Genomic DNA, 18,289 nt, shown 5'->3' on the forward strand with positions numbered 1-18,289 from the left:
TCATGCATTTTACTTTTTGCATTTTCAATTTGCAAGCCGAACTGATATCTTAGCCTTGGTATTTTAAGTTGTTTGAACCATTTCAATGAACCTACCACGTTCTACCCAACTACTGGTTTTAAAGCTCAACCGACGAAAATTATAATTCAATGTTGCTAACCGGGGAGTTCGGAAGGCTCAAATTGGGTTCCGATGGTGCGAATCGAGCCTTATCCTTCGTATATTGTCTTCCCATTCATTTTTCTAGTTCGTATATGTCATGTCCGTAGCTCGGGTTAGTCGACACCAGCGTTATTTAACAATCATAAAATTGAAAACAACAAGAGTCTATGTCAAAATTTAGTCAACCAATTTATAAATCATAATCAACATTATCGTTACTATATAAAATTTTCCAAAACATAAAAAACACTCACAGAAGCGCCTTACAAGTTGAATTAAAATAAAAACTTAAAAAAAACATAATTAAAATAGACATCTAGATTCTTCTTTATTATCAGCCCTAAAACTGATCATGTTCTTCTTCCTTGATTTGCTTTTTCAGACTTATTTGAGAGAGTGGGTAGAGAGTGAGTGATATGATCGTCACTCAACAAGTAGATATTGTAAGAGCACATAATAACAAATTTTGTATACATATAGTGTGAGCATAAATGTAAACATAAAATTGGCCTAAACAATCTAAAGTATGTTATTATCGCAAAAAATCTGAGTATTTTTCTGGTTGAGACTTTATACAAAAACTAATTGTTGGATTTGACTGAAATTTAGTTTTTTTCAAAACATATAATAGAATATTCGGAATGGTGAAGATTGGATTTTGAGCAAGGTAGGGATGAAAATAATTTTCCAAATATGGATAGAACTTCGATGACTGCAACAACATTTCGCTAAAAACTTCGAATTTTTGCACAAGGTGACTCTCGAAATTTTTAGTATTTCTTGCATGAGAATGTTGTGATTTTTGAGTGGAGGGTGCTAGAATATTTATAAGCGGTGATGTGAAAATCCTATCATAACTCGGTTGATATTTTTTCCATAATTAGAGTTAATTCTTCCATACATATTGTCTTGCCATAATTTTGAAAAGTTGGTCACCAAGTTAGGGTGTCAATGGTGTGGGGTGGGTCGGGTTTCGGGTCAACCCGCAATTTTTTTTTATTTTTTTTCCACCCGACCCAACCCGAACCCGAAGCAACCCGAAAACCCCCAACCCGAACACGAACCCGTCTAACCCGACTCAACCCGTCTGACCCGCTTAACCCGAATTTTATTTATTTTATAAAAAAAATTAATGAAAAAAATTAGAAAAAATAAAAAATAATAATAATATTTTAATTTAAACACATAATAACAAAATTTTCGATTTAAATTTGAAAGTTTAATTGTAGAAAATTAAAAGTATATTTACTAAATAAAATAAAAAATTATTAGAAACATAAAAAAATATACAAAATAAATATTAAATTATGAAAATTTACCATATAAATATACAATAAATTTTGTCAAACATAAAATATATAAAAATATAGATAATATTTTCAAAAAAAAAAATTCGGGTCAACCCGTGACCCAACCCGAAACCCGTCTAACCTTGCACTGACCCGAACCCACCCAACCCGAACCCGAAAAACCCCAACCCGAACCTGATTTTTTTTCGTGTTGGGTCGTGTCGGGTTGACAGGTCATGTTGTATTTTGACACCCCTACACCAAGTTATATGAATTTCGAAAATATATATTGTCTTTGGTGGTTGAACATAAATTGTTTTCTTGTGCAGATTCACGATGTTCCTAGACTGGATTGAATTTACTAGTTTCCTTGGTGAGTAAAAGTTGTTTTGCATTTATTATTTTTTTCCAAATTTGATTGATATACTTAAATTTTGAAAATCTTGAATATATTGTATTGGATTTTCGAATTTATTATTTTTATAATAATATCATAATTCAAAAATATGTCTATAATAATATAAACAAAATACATGTCCTAAAATATATATATGTTGCACAAAATAAGAAGAGGTCAGCCTACAAATAAGGAAACATATATATATATATATATATATATATATATATATATATATATATATATATATATATATATATATATATATATATAAAAGAATAGGTCAGCCTACAAATAAGGAAACATACTAAAAATCCCATACTCGTCAATAAACAAATCAAAGATTCGGAGTAAAAAGAATTTTAAATTTTGAAATAAGGAGAGGTCAGCCTACAATAAGGAAACATACTAAAAATCCCATACTCGCCAATAAACAAATCAAAGATTCAGAATAAAAAGAATCTTAAAAATTTTGAAATGCATCCAACAGAATAATTCCGTTCTTTGGTCATTGGTCAACCATTGAATATAGGTAGTTCTTTACCATATTAGAAAAGAATTTGACAGCCAATAATGATTAGGAAAATGGAGGAGGTGGAGAATCAACAGAATAAGAACCGCTTATATATGTTGTAACAAACACTATATAACAAGGTTGTGGGATCATTGACATACTTGAGGGATTCACATTGGCTGTTTGCTTCTCTAAATAGTTGAAAATCAAGCAAGAAATGGCTAACGTCGACGGTGGCACACTCCCTCAAGGCGACGAATCACCCAAGAAGCATCACACAAATCTTGAAGTTACTGGTACTACGGATGCCATTTCATTGTCCATTATATGTTGTTCTACTTGCTTATAGCATTATTTTATGATGAAAACCGATGAGATCTATATATATATATTTGAAGGGTGATGCCTGCTCGCCCCATAAACACTCGAAGACGTGACATGAAATATAAGGTTTCATGCTAGTGTTCACTCTTTGATGAGCTAATCTAGAAATGTTGAACAAATTATGCAGATGAAGATGAAGATTACTGCCCAATTGAACAAGTGAAGCTGACTGTACCAGCAACAGATGATCCCACAATGCCTGTCCTGACGTTCAGGACATGGTTTCTTGGCCTAATCTCTTGCGTAATGCTGGCCTTTGTCAACCAGTTCTTTGGTTATAGACAGAACAACCTCTACATTTCTGCCGTAACTGCACAGATTGTCACTCTCCCGCTCGGAAAGTTCATGGCAAGAGTGCTGCCTACAAGGACTTTTCATGTGCCGCTGACAAACTGGTCATTTTCTTTGAATCCAGGGCCTTTCAATCTTAAAGAGCATGTCTTGATCACTATATTTGCGAGTTGCGGTTCATCTGGTGTTTATGCTGTTGGCATCATTACCATTGTCAAGGCCTTTTACCACCGTCAGCTCAATCCGGTTGCTGCCTGGATGTTGGTCCAAACTACGCAGGTAACTATTGTTGCGTTTTTCTATACCTGTAGTATAAAGAGGTCGTTCTATGTTACTTTGAACTGATGCTTGTTTTTGGTTTCCTTGTTTCGGATTTGTATCAGATGCTTGGATATGGCTGGGCTGGATTGTTTAGGAAACTTTTGGTGGACTCCCCTTTCATGTGGTGGCCCGAAAACCTGATTGCTGTGTCTTTATTCAGGTGGTATACATATGCACACATACACATTTATCTTATTATTTTTATTCAACAGAGAAAAAACTCTGACGGAGAAGGATCTGATCTGTTCTTTTCCACTTTTTTAGAGCACTGCATGAAAAAGAAAAAAGACCGAAGGGACAACTTTCAAAGCAACAATACTTTATTGCGGTCTTTGTGGCAAGCTTTGCGTACTACTTAATCCCAGCCTATTTCTTCCCTTCAATATCTGCCGTCTCTGTTGTGTGTTTGATTTGGAAGGATTCCATACTCCCTCAACAGCTTGGCTCTGGTTTGCATGGTATGGGAATCGGTTCATTCTCCTTGGACTGGTCTGCAATTGTGAGCTTCTTAGGCAATCCCATCTCAGCTCCTGGATTCGCCATTATCAACACCCTTGTCGGATTTTTCCTGGTTATGTATGTCATGACCCCATTGACCTATTGGCTTAATGCTTATGACGCCCAAAAATTCCCAATATTTTCTTCCCACACATTTGATCATTCCGGTCAGCCTTATAACATCTCTCGTGTGCTCAATCCTAAGACTTTTGATCTTGATATACCTGGCTATGAAGGTTACAGCAAACTGTATCTTAGTGTTTTCTTTGCCTTCACTTATGGTCTTGGCTTTGCAAGTTTGGCTGCTACCGTATCACATGTTGGACTCTTCCATGGAACGTGAGAAAATATTTAATTTCAGTTTTGAAATCAATTCTGAATATGTCACTTGCGTTTACATTAAGACAAATTTTCTTTTATGATACGCATTCAGAACAATTTGGTCGCTGTGGTCAAAGGCGAAGGACAACCTGCACGGGAAAATGGATGTGCACACGAGGTTAATGAGGAAGAACTACGGCCAAGTACCGAACTGGTGGTTCTATGCCATTTTGGCTGCAGTATTTGGTCTTAGTCTGTATGCTTGTGAAGGTTTTGACAAGCAGCTCCAACTCCCATGGTGGGGGCTGATAATGGCCTGTGTAATGGCTTTCTTCTTCACTTTGCCAGTCGGAATTATACAAGCCACGACAAATCAGGTATATCAACATGTTGTGCGATTCTTGAATTTTACCACTTCCCCACAAACTCTTTATAGCAATTATCTCATGATTCCATTGTTGTGCAGCAAATAGGGCTAAACATTATAACTGAGATGGTCATCGGTTATGTCTACCCTGGAAGACCTCTGGCAAATGTAGCATTCAAGACTTACGGCTACATTAGCATGACACAAGCACTTGGATTCTTAAGCGATTTCAAGTTAGGCCATTACATGAAAATTCCTCCAAAATCCATGTTCGTCGTTCAGGTAACACAACAAAAAACTCATCAAGTGATTCGACTGTCACAAAAACAGCTCTGACCTCTTTTTCCAAATGGCAGTTGGCAGGAACAGTAGTTGCATCATGCGTGTGCTTTTCCACATCTTGGTGGCTCCTCACGTCGATCGAGCATATTTGCGAGCCTTCTTTACTTCCAGATGGTAGCCCATGGACTTGCCCTGGTGACGACGTATTCTACAACGCTTCGATCATATGGGGAGTCATTGGACCACTCCGAATGTTCACTAGCCACGGAGTTTATGGAGCGATGAACTGGTGGTTCGTCGCCGGTGCACTAGCACCTGTGCCAATTTACCTGTTGACAAGGAAATACCCCGAAAAGAAGTGGATCAGATTAATCAACGCACCCCTCATCTTGGGAGCTACAATGAGTATGCCACCTGCGAGATCGGTGAACTACATTATGTGGGGTATTGCTGGAATCTTCTTCAACATATATATCTTCAGGGTGCACAAGAAATGGTGGGCGAGGCATGCCTACATTTTGGCTGCAGCACTGAATGCTGGCATCGCATTCATGGGGGTGCTGCTTTTCTTTTCGCTGCAATCGTATGGAGTTAATGGTCCAGAATGGTGGGGTTTGGACGCCGATGATCATTGTCCATTGGCTACCTGCCCCACTGCTCCTGGAGTCGTCGCTGAAGGCTGTCCTGTTCATTAACCCACTTCCATGCATCCGAGGATACTGATCGATATTCGCTTTGTACAGTTGCCTTTTTTTTTTTTTCATTTTAAAATTTTAGTATTTGTATCGTGGGAGCAAGATTAGAACTTTAATTATTATTTATTTGGTAAAAGTAAATTTCAATTCCAAAATAGGTGTAATATAAATAAATTGAAGGTTTCAGTTGCGTACATCATTAAAAAAAAAAGAATTTGCGAAAATCTTCACATGTAAATATAATAATACAATAATTTAATAAATTAAAATAATTATTAAATATTATATTTTTGCACAATATAAAATCCAATTGTAAAGAGATTAAAAACTTTACCTATAAATATATTTAGAAAATCATTGTATGAGTTTGAAAAGCTTATTATGTCATTACAAGAATAAATACTTATGGTGACGTGATATTCATAAATGTCATCATATTCAAGATTCAGTGACATTTAAGTTTTAGTGACACCTCTAACATGTCATTTATTTCGATGTGTCTTAAACTTCCTGACATTTTTTAATGTCATTATAAGATGTTAATGACAACTTCATACGTGTTACTAATTATACATATAATGACAATTTTAAATGTCAGGAAAACTCGTGTTTTAAATACATTTATACATGCCTTATTACTATAGTAATAATGACAAATTTATATGTCGGTTAAAATCATTTATAATGACAACTAAAAGTGTCGTGTATATTATTTATAGTGACAATAACAAATGTGAGAATATTTGGGTTGGATAAATATTGGAGGATGAAAAAATAGATAAAATAAATGTGGGAATAAAAAATACATATTAGATTAGTTATCTTGACATTTTTAATTGATGTCATTTTTTATATGGAAGGAAATATTTATCTAACCAAATATTCCTACATTTATTTATAGTGACAAATTTTAGTTTTTGATTGATTTTTTACGATGTGGAAAAAAATTGTTTCCCTCCATATAAAAAATGACATCAATTAAAAATTTCACGATAACTAATCTAATATGTTTTTTTTATTTTACACATTATTAATTTTTTACAAGTGTCATTATTAAGTATTAATAACAACATTTAACTAAAAGTGTCTACAAAAAAGTGCCACAATAGCCATTTATTGTTGTAGTGTGTGTGTTTGGGTCGTGTTAGATAAATATATTTTAAAAACGATTTTAATGTTTTATAAGTTAAAAAAATTTAAAAAATGTGTTTGGACAAGATGATGTACTTTTCCCAATTGAGACTATGAGTGCAATATTTCTTTATCAACGGTTTCTCGCTCGAGTGTTACGTGAGGCTACAAGGTCTCAGCGAAAAGAAAAAACCAACCACACATAAATTACTTATGCATCGATCTATATATCATCAATAATTCAGATATAGATTGTAAGGTTCGAGAGCTATTTTGTTTGACAGTAACATTGAGTATAATCGTATGTGAACTAGTAAAATCATATATAATCGATAATATGTGTTTATCAGAATTAAATTTTGTTTAAAATGTTACGATATTTCAGAGAACATGCAGCCGAATATATGACTTTGTAACACAAATTAACTTTAAGCAAATAGATGGACAAGACTAAATTTTGCACAAATATAAATACATGTGCGGTGATAATCACTAGAAAACCAACGAGTTTACACGAAAACCAACACTAATTATTTTAATCAAAAATCAATTTTCTCAACACGTTGAGAAAATAAAATGCTTTCTAAAACAACCCACAACACTAAAACACAATTAAGAAAGCAAAAATGTGATGCCAAAAACTGGAGCAACAAAAACAAATATTCGGTCAACACCTTCACATATGTTGTTTGCAGATATCTCCAACAATCACGGCAACACGTGAAACACCACTCTTCAAAACAACAACGTCTTTGTAGAATGTTTTTCTCTGAAATCCACGACATGCAAAGTGCGATATGCAGCCACGAAAACTTTCAAATGAAGAGGAAAAAGTAAAACGGTTTTGAGAGCAATATAATTTAAGCACCGAAAAGAACGACCGCTCTCTTTCCTTAACTTGCTTCCTTTATTTATAGTTATCTAATCTTCTCGGATTCATCTTCAAAGAAATCTACAACATATGAAAATCAAGAATTTTATTAGAAACAATCTCTTTTTAAATCAGTAATAACATATCTTAAAAATCATTATCATAAATATCATATCTAGAAAAAAAAAAGCCATTAATTTATTATCTCATAAAATCTCATCTATAAAAAAGTTAAATTTAAAAATTATTTAAGGGATATGGTAATCCAATTTAATTTTTCTTTTTCATTTGATGATCTTGGAAATTCACGATACTCGGTTTCTTTAATTAACATGGTTTCTTGTTCTTATTTCGCAGGTTATTTCTGCATGGTTTGGAGAAATATCGAACGGACGATTGGAAGAGCATTGCACGGTACATAGTCATGCACAGAAACACTTTGAACGTCAAGAAAAGGACGATCAACGCAAGAAAAGAAAAAGCATTTTTTACAACTCCATTAATGAAAGCAGCGCCATGGATTTTATCAGCAGTTGATTTGCTCTTCGTTCGTTGGAAGAAATGGGTTTTCATTATGGATGAGTTATTTGTTATTTGTCGCTAATTTTAAATCTATGAAATAAAGGTTTCATATAGACATCTCTAGGTTTAAGTTCTGTAAAACACTTTTTGTAATAACAGTATTGCTCATTCCAACTTTTTACTAGTAATTCTTTCCATGTAATGAAGTCAAATTATTGTCAAGTATGTGTTTACGGTAACTAAAAAACAAGTCATCTAACTATGAGGTTGGACATAGAAAGCTTGCTGCTCAACAGATATCATTATTTGTCACGATATAGGAAAGATTTTGGTCTGTTAGAGTTTGATTTTCTGTATAAAAACATTTATGTTGCAAGCTCAATTTTAGCTATTTTATGAATGAATACTGCTAGAAGAAATGGGAACTCAGATACAAAACGAAATTGAAGATTTGTCACTTGCCCCTCCAACCATGAATTCCACGTAGAACTTAGCTTTCACGACTCAAACTTGTCTTAGAAACAAAAGTTCAGAAATCGATATGGGTGAAGAAATATCGAGCACGAGACTAGACAGGACCCTCCCGATTTTTCTCAAGGCAATTCTTAATCTCTTAAGTTCTCTTTTTTTTCTTCTTTCTGAAAACTGATTGGATATTATGAATCATTTAATACCTTTCTTTATGCAGTTCTCAGGTGTTCAGTATAAGGTAAAAATTCAAAATCCTTCTTCTGTTAATCCAGTCAAGGCTGTCGTGTCCAAGTTAAGCTTCCGTTTGAAAATTGAATAAGATAGATACAAGCATATATTGAACGGAATAACTGGAAGCGTTGGCCCTGGGGAAATCCTAGCCCTGATGGGGCCTTCCGGAAGTGGAAAAACTACTTTGTTAAAGATATTAGGCGGCAGACTGCGTGAAAATGTTAAAGGAACTGTTACTTACAATGATATCTTGTATAATCCAGGTCTAAAGAGGAGGTAAATTGTAAAATCAGTTGTGGTTTGAAGTTTGAACTGATTTCTATCTGAAAGAATTAGCAAGACTATAATAAAAGATTTTTATTCTGTTCAGCCATGATTTTCCCGTTTTGCAGGATTGGTTTCGTGACACAAGATGATGTTCTTTTCCCACATTTGACAGTGAAAGAAACATTGACTTTTGCAGCTTTCTTAAGGCTTCCTAACACAATGAGTCAACGTCAGAAGAACCAAAGGGTGGCTATGATTGTAAAGCAATTAGGCCTTGAAAGGTTTGTTTCAATTTCTTATTACATCATGATCTTTCTTGAGACGCACTGAAAATTATTGCTATTAATTGCAACGGTTTATAGATGTCTAGGTACAAAAATTGGTGGTGGTTTTGTTAAAGGGATATCAGGTGGAGAAAGGAAAAGAACTAGTATCGGGCATGAAATACTGGTAGATCCTTCATTATTGTTGCTTGACGAACCAACTTCAGGTCTTGATTCAACTTCAGCTACTAAATTACTCCAAATACTTCAAGGTCTAGTAAAGGTACACAATGTGCTCTACAGAACGTCCGTCTTCAACTGTTTTTGTAATAATCCCTATGATGAAATAATGAACCCACAAAATCACTAACATAAAGTTTTACTTCATCTTTCGAGCCAATAGGCAGGAAGAACAGTTATTATAACTATTCATCAACCTTCAAGCAGGATGTTTCACATGTTCGACAAGGTTTTGCTGATATCAGAAGGGTGTCCGATCTACTATGGAAAGGGCAGAGATTCGATGCAGTATTTTTCATCATTAACATTTACTCCTGAGATAGCAATGAACCCTGCAGAATTCTTGCTGGATTTAGCAACAGGACAAGTGAATGACATCAAGGTTCCAATGAACTGTTTGCGTCCCAAGGGAGTCGAGAATACGAAAAACTTGTTATAAGAGTGAGCAATGAACTCGCCTCTGCTTCTGGACATTTTTCAGAGCTTTTCCCTTTATGTTCAACTTTTTACTAGTAACTGTTGTCTTATGACAGTATCTGCAACTCAAGTACAAAGTTTTATTGGAGCCAAAAGAAATGGAAGAGATACATCGGATACCAAAGGCTCCAGAGCGTCTTCAGTTAGCTATTCAAGTGAAGAAAGAATTGGACCTTGACTTGGTGTGAACAATTCAAGAGAACATTTAAAGAGAGATGGAGAGATTATTTTGATCATATTCGGCTACTTCAGGCATTTGGAGTAGCTTTTCTTTTAGGCCTTCTTTGGTGGAAATCCAATACTGCAACAGAGGCTCAACTCAGAGATCAGGTAACGCCAGCATTCTTCATCCTCTGTATTCACTTAAATTCACCCTTTATCTTAAAAAAAGTCCATATTTTTACATCTAACTGCAGATTGGTTTGCTATTCTATATCTGTATTTTCTGGACATCTTCATCAATATTCGGGGCAGTTTATGTCTTCCCATTTGAGAAGATATATTTGGTGAAAGAAAGAAAGGCAGATATGTACAGATTGAGTGTTCACTATGCCTGCAGCACGTTATGTGACATGTTAGCGCACACTCTGTATCCAACTTGCTTTATGTCCATTTTGTATTTCATGGCTGGATTCAAGAGAACAGTAGAGTGCTTCTTCTTCACCTTATACGCAATACTACTGATAGCTGTAACCAGTCAAGTAAAGTCAAAAAACAAACATTTTCTTCATCCAGCAATTATTTGTTAAAATTTCAACCTTTCCTATGCTAAATTTTGATGTATAATGCGAATAGGGGGCAGGAGAACCTATTTGGAGCTGCAGTAATGAGCATCAAAAGGGCAGGGATGGTTGCTTCCCTTGTACTAATGTTGTTTCTTCTCACAGGTGGCTATTATGTTCAGGTAGTAAAATTTGAAAGAGCAATGTTTAAAACTTGTGCATATCTCGGGTGGCTTGAAATTCAAAAATCTGCCACGAAAATTATGTCATATGCATATTTGTTGATAAATGGCCGAGATTGGGTTGCAACAGATAACAATGTCCCGCATAGCACAACCGATTGGTTACCCACATATGACCTAGGTCTCACATTTAATTCTTTCATGTTATGCAGCACATACCGAAATTCATGCGATGGCTCAAGTACGTGTCTTTCATGTACTACGGCTTCAGGTTGCTGCTGAAGGTGCAGTATTCGGGTGATCAGTTGTATGACTGTGAAAGCAGGGGCGGTTGCCGAAGATTGCAGAGTCACCGTCCTTTGACACGGTGAATTTGGATGGCGGATTACAAGAAATTTGGATTTTGTTGGTGATGGCACTAGGTTACAGGTTCTTTGCTTACATTTGCTTGCGAAGTAAAGTAGATGCGTACCACATATGAAGGGTAGAAAAAAAGAACGACTGAATTTCGAAAATGTTAATTCTTGTTGGAATACATTTTCATTTTTTTTTTAAAAAAAGAACAAATTGCTCCTTGGATTTTGGTTTTCATTTTCTTCTGCTTATCCGCTTATTCATTTTGTGGAAATGGACGGACGAGTTGAGTTGTCCCACGAACAATTTTTTTTATTATCAAATTTCATGCGTAATTCTTTAAAATACATATTCTGCCCCCATACTAAATTGCATCGATTATTAATGGGATCTGCCCCCATTAATTTTGTCTCGATTATTAATTCTTTAAGAGATTTTATGCAGAATCATTCTTGTTCATAACACTCTAAGGTTAACAAAGTTTGGGATCTGCAATCAGTTACCAATTTTCAGCACCAATACGTACTGTCATTCATAGCGCTAGGCAAAACAACCAGCTAGCAATACACACATAAGTAGATTACAATCTGAAAACTTTTTTCAAGAAACTATCAATCAGCAACATTTGGAAATCAAAAGAGTCAACCAGCGGCAACAACACTTCGGTGTTTACCTCAGTCAGAAGAGCGTGTTCTGTTTTCTACATGTGGCTCATATCACTGGGTACTTGAACCAAAAATCTATCATGCAATGTTATTTCATGTACCTCTGAAGAAACTTTCGGTGGAAGTCACTCCGGATGGTGTCATTGATGAAGCGTTTCGCTGGTTTTGACTCACCGCGAGCTTGGTTCTTGAAAACCACATCATCATCCCACCTGAAAAAATAGAGAGTTGGGAGGACTTATTGTGATATTATCAAACACAATATCATTGTAACAGGAAAGAGTAAACAAATTCCAATAGGCAGTTCATGATACCTTCTCTTCACACTAAAGGAAGTCGCATTATTTAGCAATGGATTTCCACGCAACAACTGCTCTTCTTTAGCTTTCAGTTCCTCCTCTTGCTGTAATCGTTCCTGCCAAATATTTAACACCTTATTAATCTTACATGTACTATGAGGAGTTAAGACAGTAAGCAGTAACACCAGATTCAAATATAAGAGTCAAACAGATATATCAAGGCAAGTAAGCACTTAACCTTGTATCTAAATACAAACACACCGATCATGCAAAAAGAGGGGAATCTATCACCAAAAATTTCATCATGCAAACAGAGTAATTTGCACTAAAACATGTGGAGCTCAAAGTTTGTGGTGCTCCGTGAAACAGTGAGTAAATGGTAGAATGTTTAGAGTATCGAGCATTTAAGCACCCATTGCATGAGAAAAAAATGTTTTAGCTTAAACATTAATATATATTCCATAACTGTGACACACCATCAACAATTATTTGATACAGAGCCGACTACAAGGTAAAAATATGATACAATATGACTGGCATAAAACTCACTTCTCGTTCTTTCTGCTCTGCTTTTTCTTTCCTCAACCGTTCAAGCTCAGCCAAAAGTGCTTCTTCATCATCCCCGTCGTCATCGTCGTCATCCTCACTAGAAACAGAAAATAGTTATCATCAGTGATGATAAATATAATAAATTCAGAGTAATTTGAGACATTTCACAACAAAATTATAAGTGAAAAAAGATAGTTAAAAGGTCGCAAAAAAAATTTAAAAAGGACCCAAAAGGAGAATATAAATAAACAAATAGATTGAAAAAGGAAAACCATAAATAGTTCTCAATACAACCAAATGTTTGGCAGTTTATTTATTCAAAACATTACTGATGCATGTAAGAAGAATCATCGAATTAGTAAGAGTAAACAAGAATGGTCAGAGTTATGAACCTTTCATCATCAGACTGAACTTCCACATCAGCATCATCAGCATCTACACTTCGTGGAATGATGCGATCTTCAATGTCTCTCTTGGACCCTGCAAATAGTGGTGCCTCATCATGTCATCAAACGACGAATAAAAATAAATTATTCAGTACATTGTTTGAAACTCCAAATCAAGCTACAGGGTATCATTTACCTTCAAGAAGTAGCTGACCTCCCTTTCGACGTTCTCTGTCTTCTGCAACATTATATATGAAGTGTGATAATATAAATGGACGGAGATGGTAGGACAAGAATTTTCAAATATAGTTGCACACACATAAAGCTTAATTAAACTAACCCTTGGATGAGAAATGCCTGCTCTCCCGCTCCTCCAATTCATCTCGGAGATCCCTTCTTTGCAGCTCATCTTGAGTGTCTTGTCCTTCCTTTCTGTTTCCAGGCAATGAGATAAAAACATTAAAGTTCCAAACAGCTCAGGCACAGAAAATGACATAAAAGGATGGAGAATTCAACTCTCCCTCTAATGTTAGTGGAGACTTAAACTTACCACTGGATTAATTAAGCTGCATTTATATGCGATACTGAAGAAATGAAAAGGATAAAACTAACATGAATCCGATGATCCTTTTAAATGATTTCAGAGTCATTCATCGTCTCTTCATCCAGATAATGAAGACAAACAACCAAAAGCCAAGTTTGCATAAGATAATAAAGGACCAAGGCTTAAGATACCGTCCATTTAGTCGCACAATTGATGTAAAGCAGAAACAAAACCAAATTAACCATGTTCTTCAGCATAACATAAAATCATTAAAGAAAATTGAACGATAAGTAAAACTGCACTATTGAGAAACCCAGGGAGGGAGGGGGAGCGAAGAACAAACCTAGGCTTTAAGGTAGTGTGAGCCGCGATATCCCTCGAAGAGTACTTTTGAGATGGGCCAAAAATTCTAGTGCCCCCTTGTTCGTTTCCTCCTTTAGCGGGTGCCCACGTAGGTCTAGCGGCGGTCGTCATATCGAAACCCTAGATCGCTAGGTATCCAAATTCAAAGCAATTCTGCAAATCAATCAACCTGTACCAACATACAAGAGAAAAGCTCAGCTGAAATTTCCACTCGGATGACAGAATTTAAGATTCTTAGCACCTTCGATTCGATTTTGACCACAAAAAGGAACAGGAAGAGCGTAATTATTGGTCAGCAGTGATCCACCTTTCGCATAATAAAGCATAAATTAATAAGGACAATAAACAACAATAACAATACTTAAATAATAATTATTAGAAAAATAAAAATAATAAATAGATAACACAATTTATAAATTTCAAATTCATAAAATATAAAATATTATTTTAAGTATTTCTCGACTTCTACGTGTCATTTTCAAATATATGTATTTTTATTTTGGATTTTGAAATTTTTATTGGCTAAAATTTTTATTTTGATAATGAATTGATTTTAAATCTGGATGAATTTTCTTATTTTTTAAGTTTAATTAGAAAGTTATCTTAAATTTTTTAAATTAATTTAATTTTCTAAATATTTTCCTGAATCCTCAATATTATATATTTAATAGAAATATATTATATATTTCATTTTTATTTCTTCGATTTTTTGTACAACAAGAGACGATTATGAAAAAGTTTTCATATTCATTGAAAACGACTGATTGTTTTGAAATTTTCCAAACGATTTGTTGATTATAAATTTGTAAAAATAATTCCCGACTTATCTAAAAATCAAGGAATAAGAAAAAATATTTGTAAATCATCAGACAATATTTATAAATAAAATTAAATCCAATTAAAGATATTTGACCTACAATTTCGAGCAGGGTTCGGTAGTCATTTCCACTATCTAATAAATCCGAACCCGACTCCACACTAAACGGGGACAACAATTGTTCATGGGTCGGCTATTGCTTCGACCCGGACAAGACTGGATGCGCTCTGGCAATTCTGGTCCAGACGTCTCCAACAATGGAAGCTCCTGCCCTTCAATTCAGCATCCAATTTCTAAAGTTGTCCGGTTTTGTAAGGTTAAATCCATTTCTCCTCAGAAATCATTTATATGTGGTCTTCTTGGTTCGAAATTTAAACCGCTCATTTGGTACAAGTTAGTAACCATTCTGAAAATCTTGATATGTTGTTTATGCGTTTTGAGTTTGGAAATTTTTTTTCTATTTGTGGAGTTCAACAACAGCTGACAGTGTTTAGTACTTGAATCTTGACAGTCAAAATAAGTTCATAATGTGCTGTGTCAATCAAATAATCTCACATTGATGACATCTTATGTTGGGGAAGTTTCAATGAATTAGAGACAATATATTTTTTAGCAACTTTTCAAGTTACTGTTTTTTCAATCAGTATGATCATCATTGATTGGATTCCTGGATCGGTGTGGCTGTGATTTAATGAACTCTTGCTTATTACATTGCCAAGAATAGATGGTAGACATGGTGTCAATGACAACTTAGTATTTTGTGCATTACATGGTATTTCGATCCATGTTAATTTAGGCTTATCCAATTTGTTTATTGCTTTTTATTGATGCTTTTGGTTGTGGGCCCTGAGTGTAAAAGCCTGAGTTTCAGTTATGTTTTGAAGACTACAGTGTCAGGAGAATCCAAGAATTCAAGGTTGCTGCACAAAAACAATTGAAGGGCGGATCCCCAGCGATTGCAGCGCAGAAATCTGCAAGAAATTGCCAAGAAGAGCAATCCTGCCACTAATAGGAGTTACTATGATCTTCACTAATGTATATGCTGTTTTTGCTGCCCCTGTGAAGGAAATTAAAGAACCCGAGATACTGAGGTTAATGCTATTTGAACTTCTTTTATTCTCTGATATTGTTCGGCAAGGAGAAACAATGCATATACATGTAGTTCAGTACTTAGTTCTGTAAATGGTTCCATTGTGATTACGACTGTGTTTTGAAGCGTGCAGGATTCTGAAGCTTGCTAGCGGAGTGAGAATACAAGGTAAAATCTTTTGAGTACTTAGGGCCAAAACTGTTGTTCTATACTTCTATTGGTTCTCGAGTACGAATGTAGTTGTGGGGGCTTAGGGGAATTCTTAGAACGACAACATATTTAAAATTTATCATACGAAAGTGATTTGAACTTCAGTCTATCTTCATATATAAATTTAAAAGTGATAATTATCATACGAAAGTGATTTGAACTTCAGTCTATCTTCATATATACATTTAAAAGTGATAATTATCATACGAAAGTGATTTGAACTTCAGTCTATCTTCATATATACATTTAAAAGTGATAATTCAAGTGCATGCACATTCAAAAAAAATTCTATTTTGAAGAGTATGTGTAATGGGATGGTGAATAACGCTATCTAATCAATGTGCCCGAGAAATCAGGGTTGGGAGGTTCGAAGAGGTGCAGGGAGATAAACATGTGTACTAAACATTACTTATGTTGTCAATTAAGTTTCTTGATATATGTCTCAGACGTTGTTGAAGGTGAAGGTCAGGAAGCCGGTGAAGGTGATATCGTAGTTTAATTGTGTATGCAGGCGGTCAAATGGATACTTTGTTCATAGGTACGATTACATTTTAGGAAGTTTTAAATGAAATTACACTTTAATTATTCTGTCTTTTGTTGTAAGGTTTGTTAATATTTGCTTTCCTTTATTCAACCCCTTTGACTTTTGTTTCTCTCTAGAATAAATCATGATTTGAACTTTTGATGGCACTTTATTTTCCATTAGCCTGTTGATCCATCAGTGGAGAGAAGTTCTCCTGTCATACTTCCTTGATGCAGGCGGTGTGCCGCGGTTGGGGGAGTCGGCGTCGAAGGTGTGTGGGGCGGACGTTTGGAGCGGAAGATCTTGGTTGGCTGTGACAGTTGTGGTGTAAGATATTTGAGTTTTGATTGGGAAATGGTGGTGAGTTTAATTTAGAAAGGGTTAAAATTTTAAAAATAGGACGTTTTAAGAGTGGATAAATAAGCCTAGGGGGTGAGGAAGTATTTTGTAACCTACCAATATAACCTAATCATTCATAGGAGGATGACTTGTTAATATCACCCAACAAACAGGATAGGTAGGAGAAAAAATTTCTGTCCTACCCAATACCCCCAACCAAACGTTACTTAGTGTATTCACCTATGCTAGTTGAGCATGCAAATACATTCTATTGCACATTTACATGAAAATTCGTATTCAGACTAGGTGTAATGGATTTCGCTATTCTTGATCTTTATGGTATGATGGGTCAATAACTCGAGGTGACATTTAGCAAAAAAAAAAACTGCTGGACCTTGTTCGCGTAAACATTTTCTCAGATGATCGTACTCTAAGCTCGTGCTCGTTGGTTGGTTGCAGTTTGGTCCTCGCCGGAGCCTTTTGTCTCATGCAAAGGAGCCTTTAGTTTTTGAAGTCCAGCTTTTAAAAGTTCTCTGAATTCTCTTGTTCATCTCAAGTTGACACTATATACATGCATACCTGCTAATTGTACTAAATATGGAACGGATGGACACGTCGTAATATGACCCTCTTCGATTATATATATATATATATATATAATTAATTAATTTATTTTAATTTGAATGAAAGGAAAAAAATGTAAATATTGGGAGAATTGTTTTTAAACCTCCAAGAGCATAGTTTTATTTGTAAAAAAATCTATGTAATTCGTTATTCACAAAAAATATTTATGCACTCACTAAACATAAATGTGTTTTTTGAATGAAATTTAATATGAAACATTAAAAATTTAGTACTAATATATGATATTTGAGTAGTAATTTTGAGTACTAACTGTTTTAAATATAGTACGAAAGAAGAAAGAATTTTTTGTAAAAATTATCATTTGCCGGACAAAAATTATGCTTCAACTAGTGCGAAAAGTATAAAATGAAATTAGTTTTAATTTTTAATCATTATAAAATAAAATCCTGCCTCGTTTTGTTTTGTTTTAAATAATTAATTGTGTAGCCCGCCAAGGGAAATTTGGGCGCCCAACTCTCTGGTACGGTAGGAATTTAAAAGGGCGCTGTTCTTAAATTAATTTTAAAAATAAAACTGGCCCAACTCAGATCCTTTACTAAATCATCAGGCACTTTATGACCGTCGATCAGTCGGTCTATCAACGGCTCGTAAACTGCATGACTCGGAT

The 18,289-nt window shown here is 34.9% G+C and overlaps 3 protein-coding genes and 1 pseudogene across 5 annotated transcripts; 3 read left to right on the plus strand and 1 right to left on the minus strand.

Annotated features, from left to right (window-relative positions):
* Positions 1-2,444: 2,444 nt before the first annotated feature.
* Positions 2,445-5,546, plus strand: LOC140815364 (oligopeptide transporter 1-like). The gene is made up of 7 exons (XM_073174489.1): positions 2,445-2,658; positions 2,874-3,316; positions 3,421-3,518; positions 3,623-4,195; positions 4,290-4,554; positions 4,644-4,826; positions 4,901-5,546. The coding sequence occupies exons 1-7, from the start codon at positions 2,580-2,582 to the stop codon at positions 5,519-5,521; spliced, it is 2,262 nt and encodes a 753-aa protein (XP_073030590.1). The 5' UTR covers positions 2,445-2,579; the 3' UTR covers positions 5,522-5,546.
* A 2,917-nt stretch (positions 5,547-8,463) lies between these two features.
* On the plus strand, positions 8,464-11,394 carry LOC140814576 (ABC transporter G family member 26-like; annotated as a pseudogene).
* A 357-nt stretch (positions 11,395-11,751) lies between these two features.
* LOC140814976 (uncharacterized) lies at positions 11,752-14,377 on the minus strand. Of its 2 annotated transcripts, XM_073174069.1 has the most exons (8): positions 14,300-14,377; positions 14,039-14,227; positions 13,492-13,583; positions 13,348-13,389; positions 13,158-13,245; positions 12,766-12,862; positions 12,232-12,332; positions 11,752-12,129 (listed from the first exon to the last, which is right to left on the minus strand). In XM_073174069.1, exons 2-8 carry the CDS (start codon positions 14,167-14,169, stop codon positions 12,006-12,008), a joined length of 675 nt encoding a protein of 224 aa, XP_073030170.1. In that variant the 5' UTR covers positions 14,170-14,227; positions 14,300-14,377; the 3' UTR covers positions 11,752-12,005. The 2 variants fall into 2 exon arrangements, with proteins under 2 accessions (XP_073030170.1, XP_073030169.1); XM_073174068.1 differs by having other exon boundaries at positions 14,039-14,371.
* A 644-nt stretch (positions 14,378-15,021) lies between these two features.
* LOC140814510 (uncharacterized) lies at positions 15,022-17,705 on the plus strand. Of its 2 annotated transcripts, none has more exons than XR_012114119.1 (5): positions 15,022-15,191; positions 15,760-15,966; positions 16,099-16,133; positions 16,622-16,713; positions 17,497-17,705. XR_012114119.1 is itself a non-coding variant. In XM_073173524.1 (5 exons), the coding sequence occupies exons 1-4, from the start codon at positions 15,060-15,062 to the stop codon at positions 16,672-16,674; spliced, it is 420 nt and encodes a 139-aa protein (XP_073029625.1). In that variant the 5' UTR covers positions 15,022-15,059; the 3' UTR covers positions 16,675-16,713; positions 17,497-17,705. The 2 variants fall into 2 exon arrangements, 1 of the variants encoding a protein (XP_073029625.1); XM_073173524.1 differs by having other exon boundaries at positions 15,767-15,966.
* Positions 17,706-18,289: the final 584 nt, after the last annotated feature.

The sequence above is a fragment of the Primulina eburnea genome, chromosome 15, assembly GCF_022965805.1.
Source record: "Primulina eburnea isolate SZY01 chromosome 15, ASM2296580v1, whole genome shotgun sequence".
Lineage (NCBI taxonomy): Eukaryota > Viridiplantae > Streptophyta > Magnoliopsida > Lamiales > Gesneriaceae > Primulina > Primulina eburnea.

Excerpts from the sequence above, each read along its gene's own strand:
- LOC140815364 (XM_073174489.1), top strand. The coding sequence starts at position 2,580 with ATGGCTAACGTCGACGGTGGCACACTCCCTCAAGGCGACGAATCACCC. Across the intron at positions 4,196-4,289 it reads GTTGGACTCTTCCATGGAAC|AACAATTTGGTCGCTGTGGT; the intron begins GTGAGAAAATAT and ends ATACGCATTCAG. Across the intron at positions 4,555-4,643 it reads TACAAGCCACGACAAATCAG|CAAATAGGGCTAAACATTAT; the intron begins GTATATCAACAT and ends ATTGTTGTGCAG.
- LOC140814976 (XM_073174069.1), bottom strand. The coding sequence starts at position 14,169 with ATGACGACCGCCGCTAGACCTACGTGGGCACCCGCTAAAGGAGGAAAC. Across the intron at positions 13,246-13,347 it reads AGGTCAGCTACTTCTTGAAG|GGTCCAAGAGAGACATTGAA; the intron begins GTAAATGATACC and ends CACTATTTGCAG. Across the intron at positions 12,863-13,157 it reads GTTCAGTCTGATGATGAAAG|TGAGGATGACGACGATGACG; the intron begins GTTCATAACTCT and ends TTCTGTTTCTAG.
- LOC140814510 (XM_073173524.1), top strand. The coding sequence starts at position 15,060 with ATGGGTCGGCTATTGCTTCGACCCGGACAAGACTGGATGCGCTCTGGC. Across the intron at positions 15,192-15,766 it reads AAGTTGTCCGGTTTTGTAAG|TGTCAGGAGAATCCAAGAAT; the intron begins GTTAAATCCATT and ends TGAAGACTACAG. Across the intron at positions 15,967-16,098 it reads AAAGAACCCGAGATACTGAG|GATTCTGAAGCTTGCTAGCG; the intron begins GTTAATGCTATT and ends TGAAGCGTGCAG.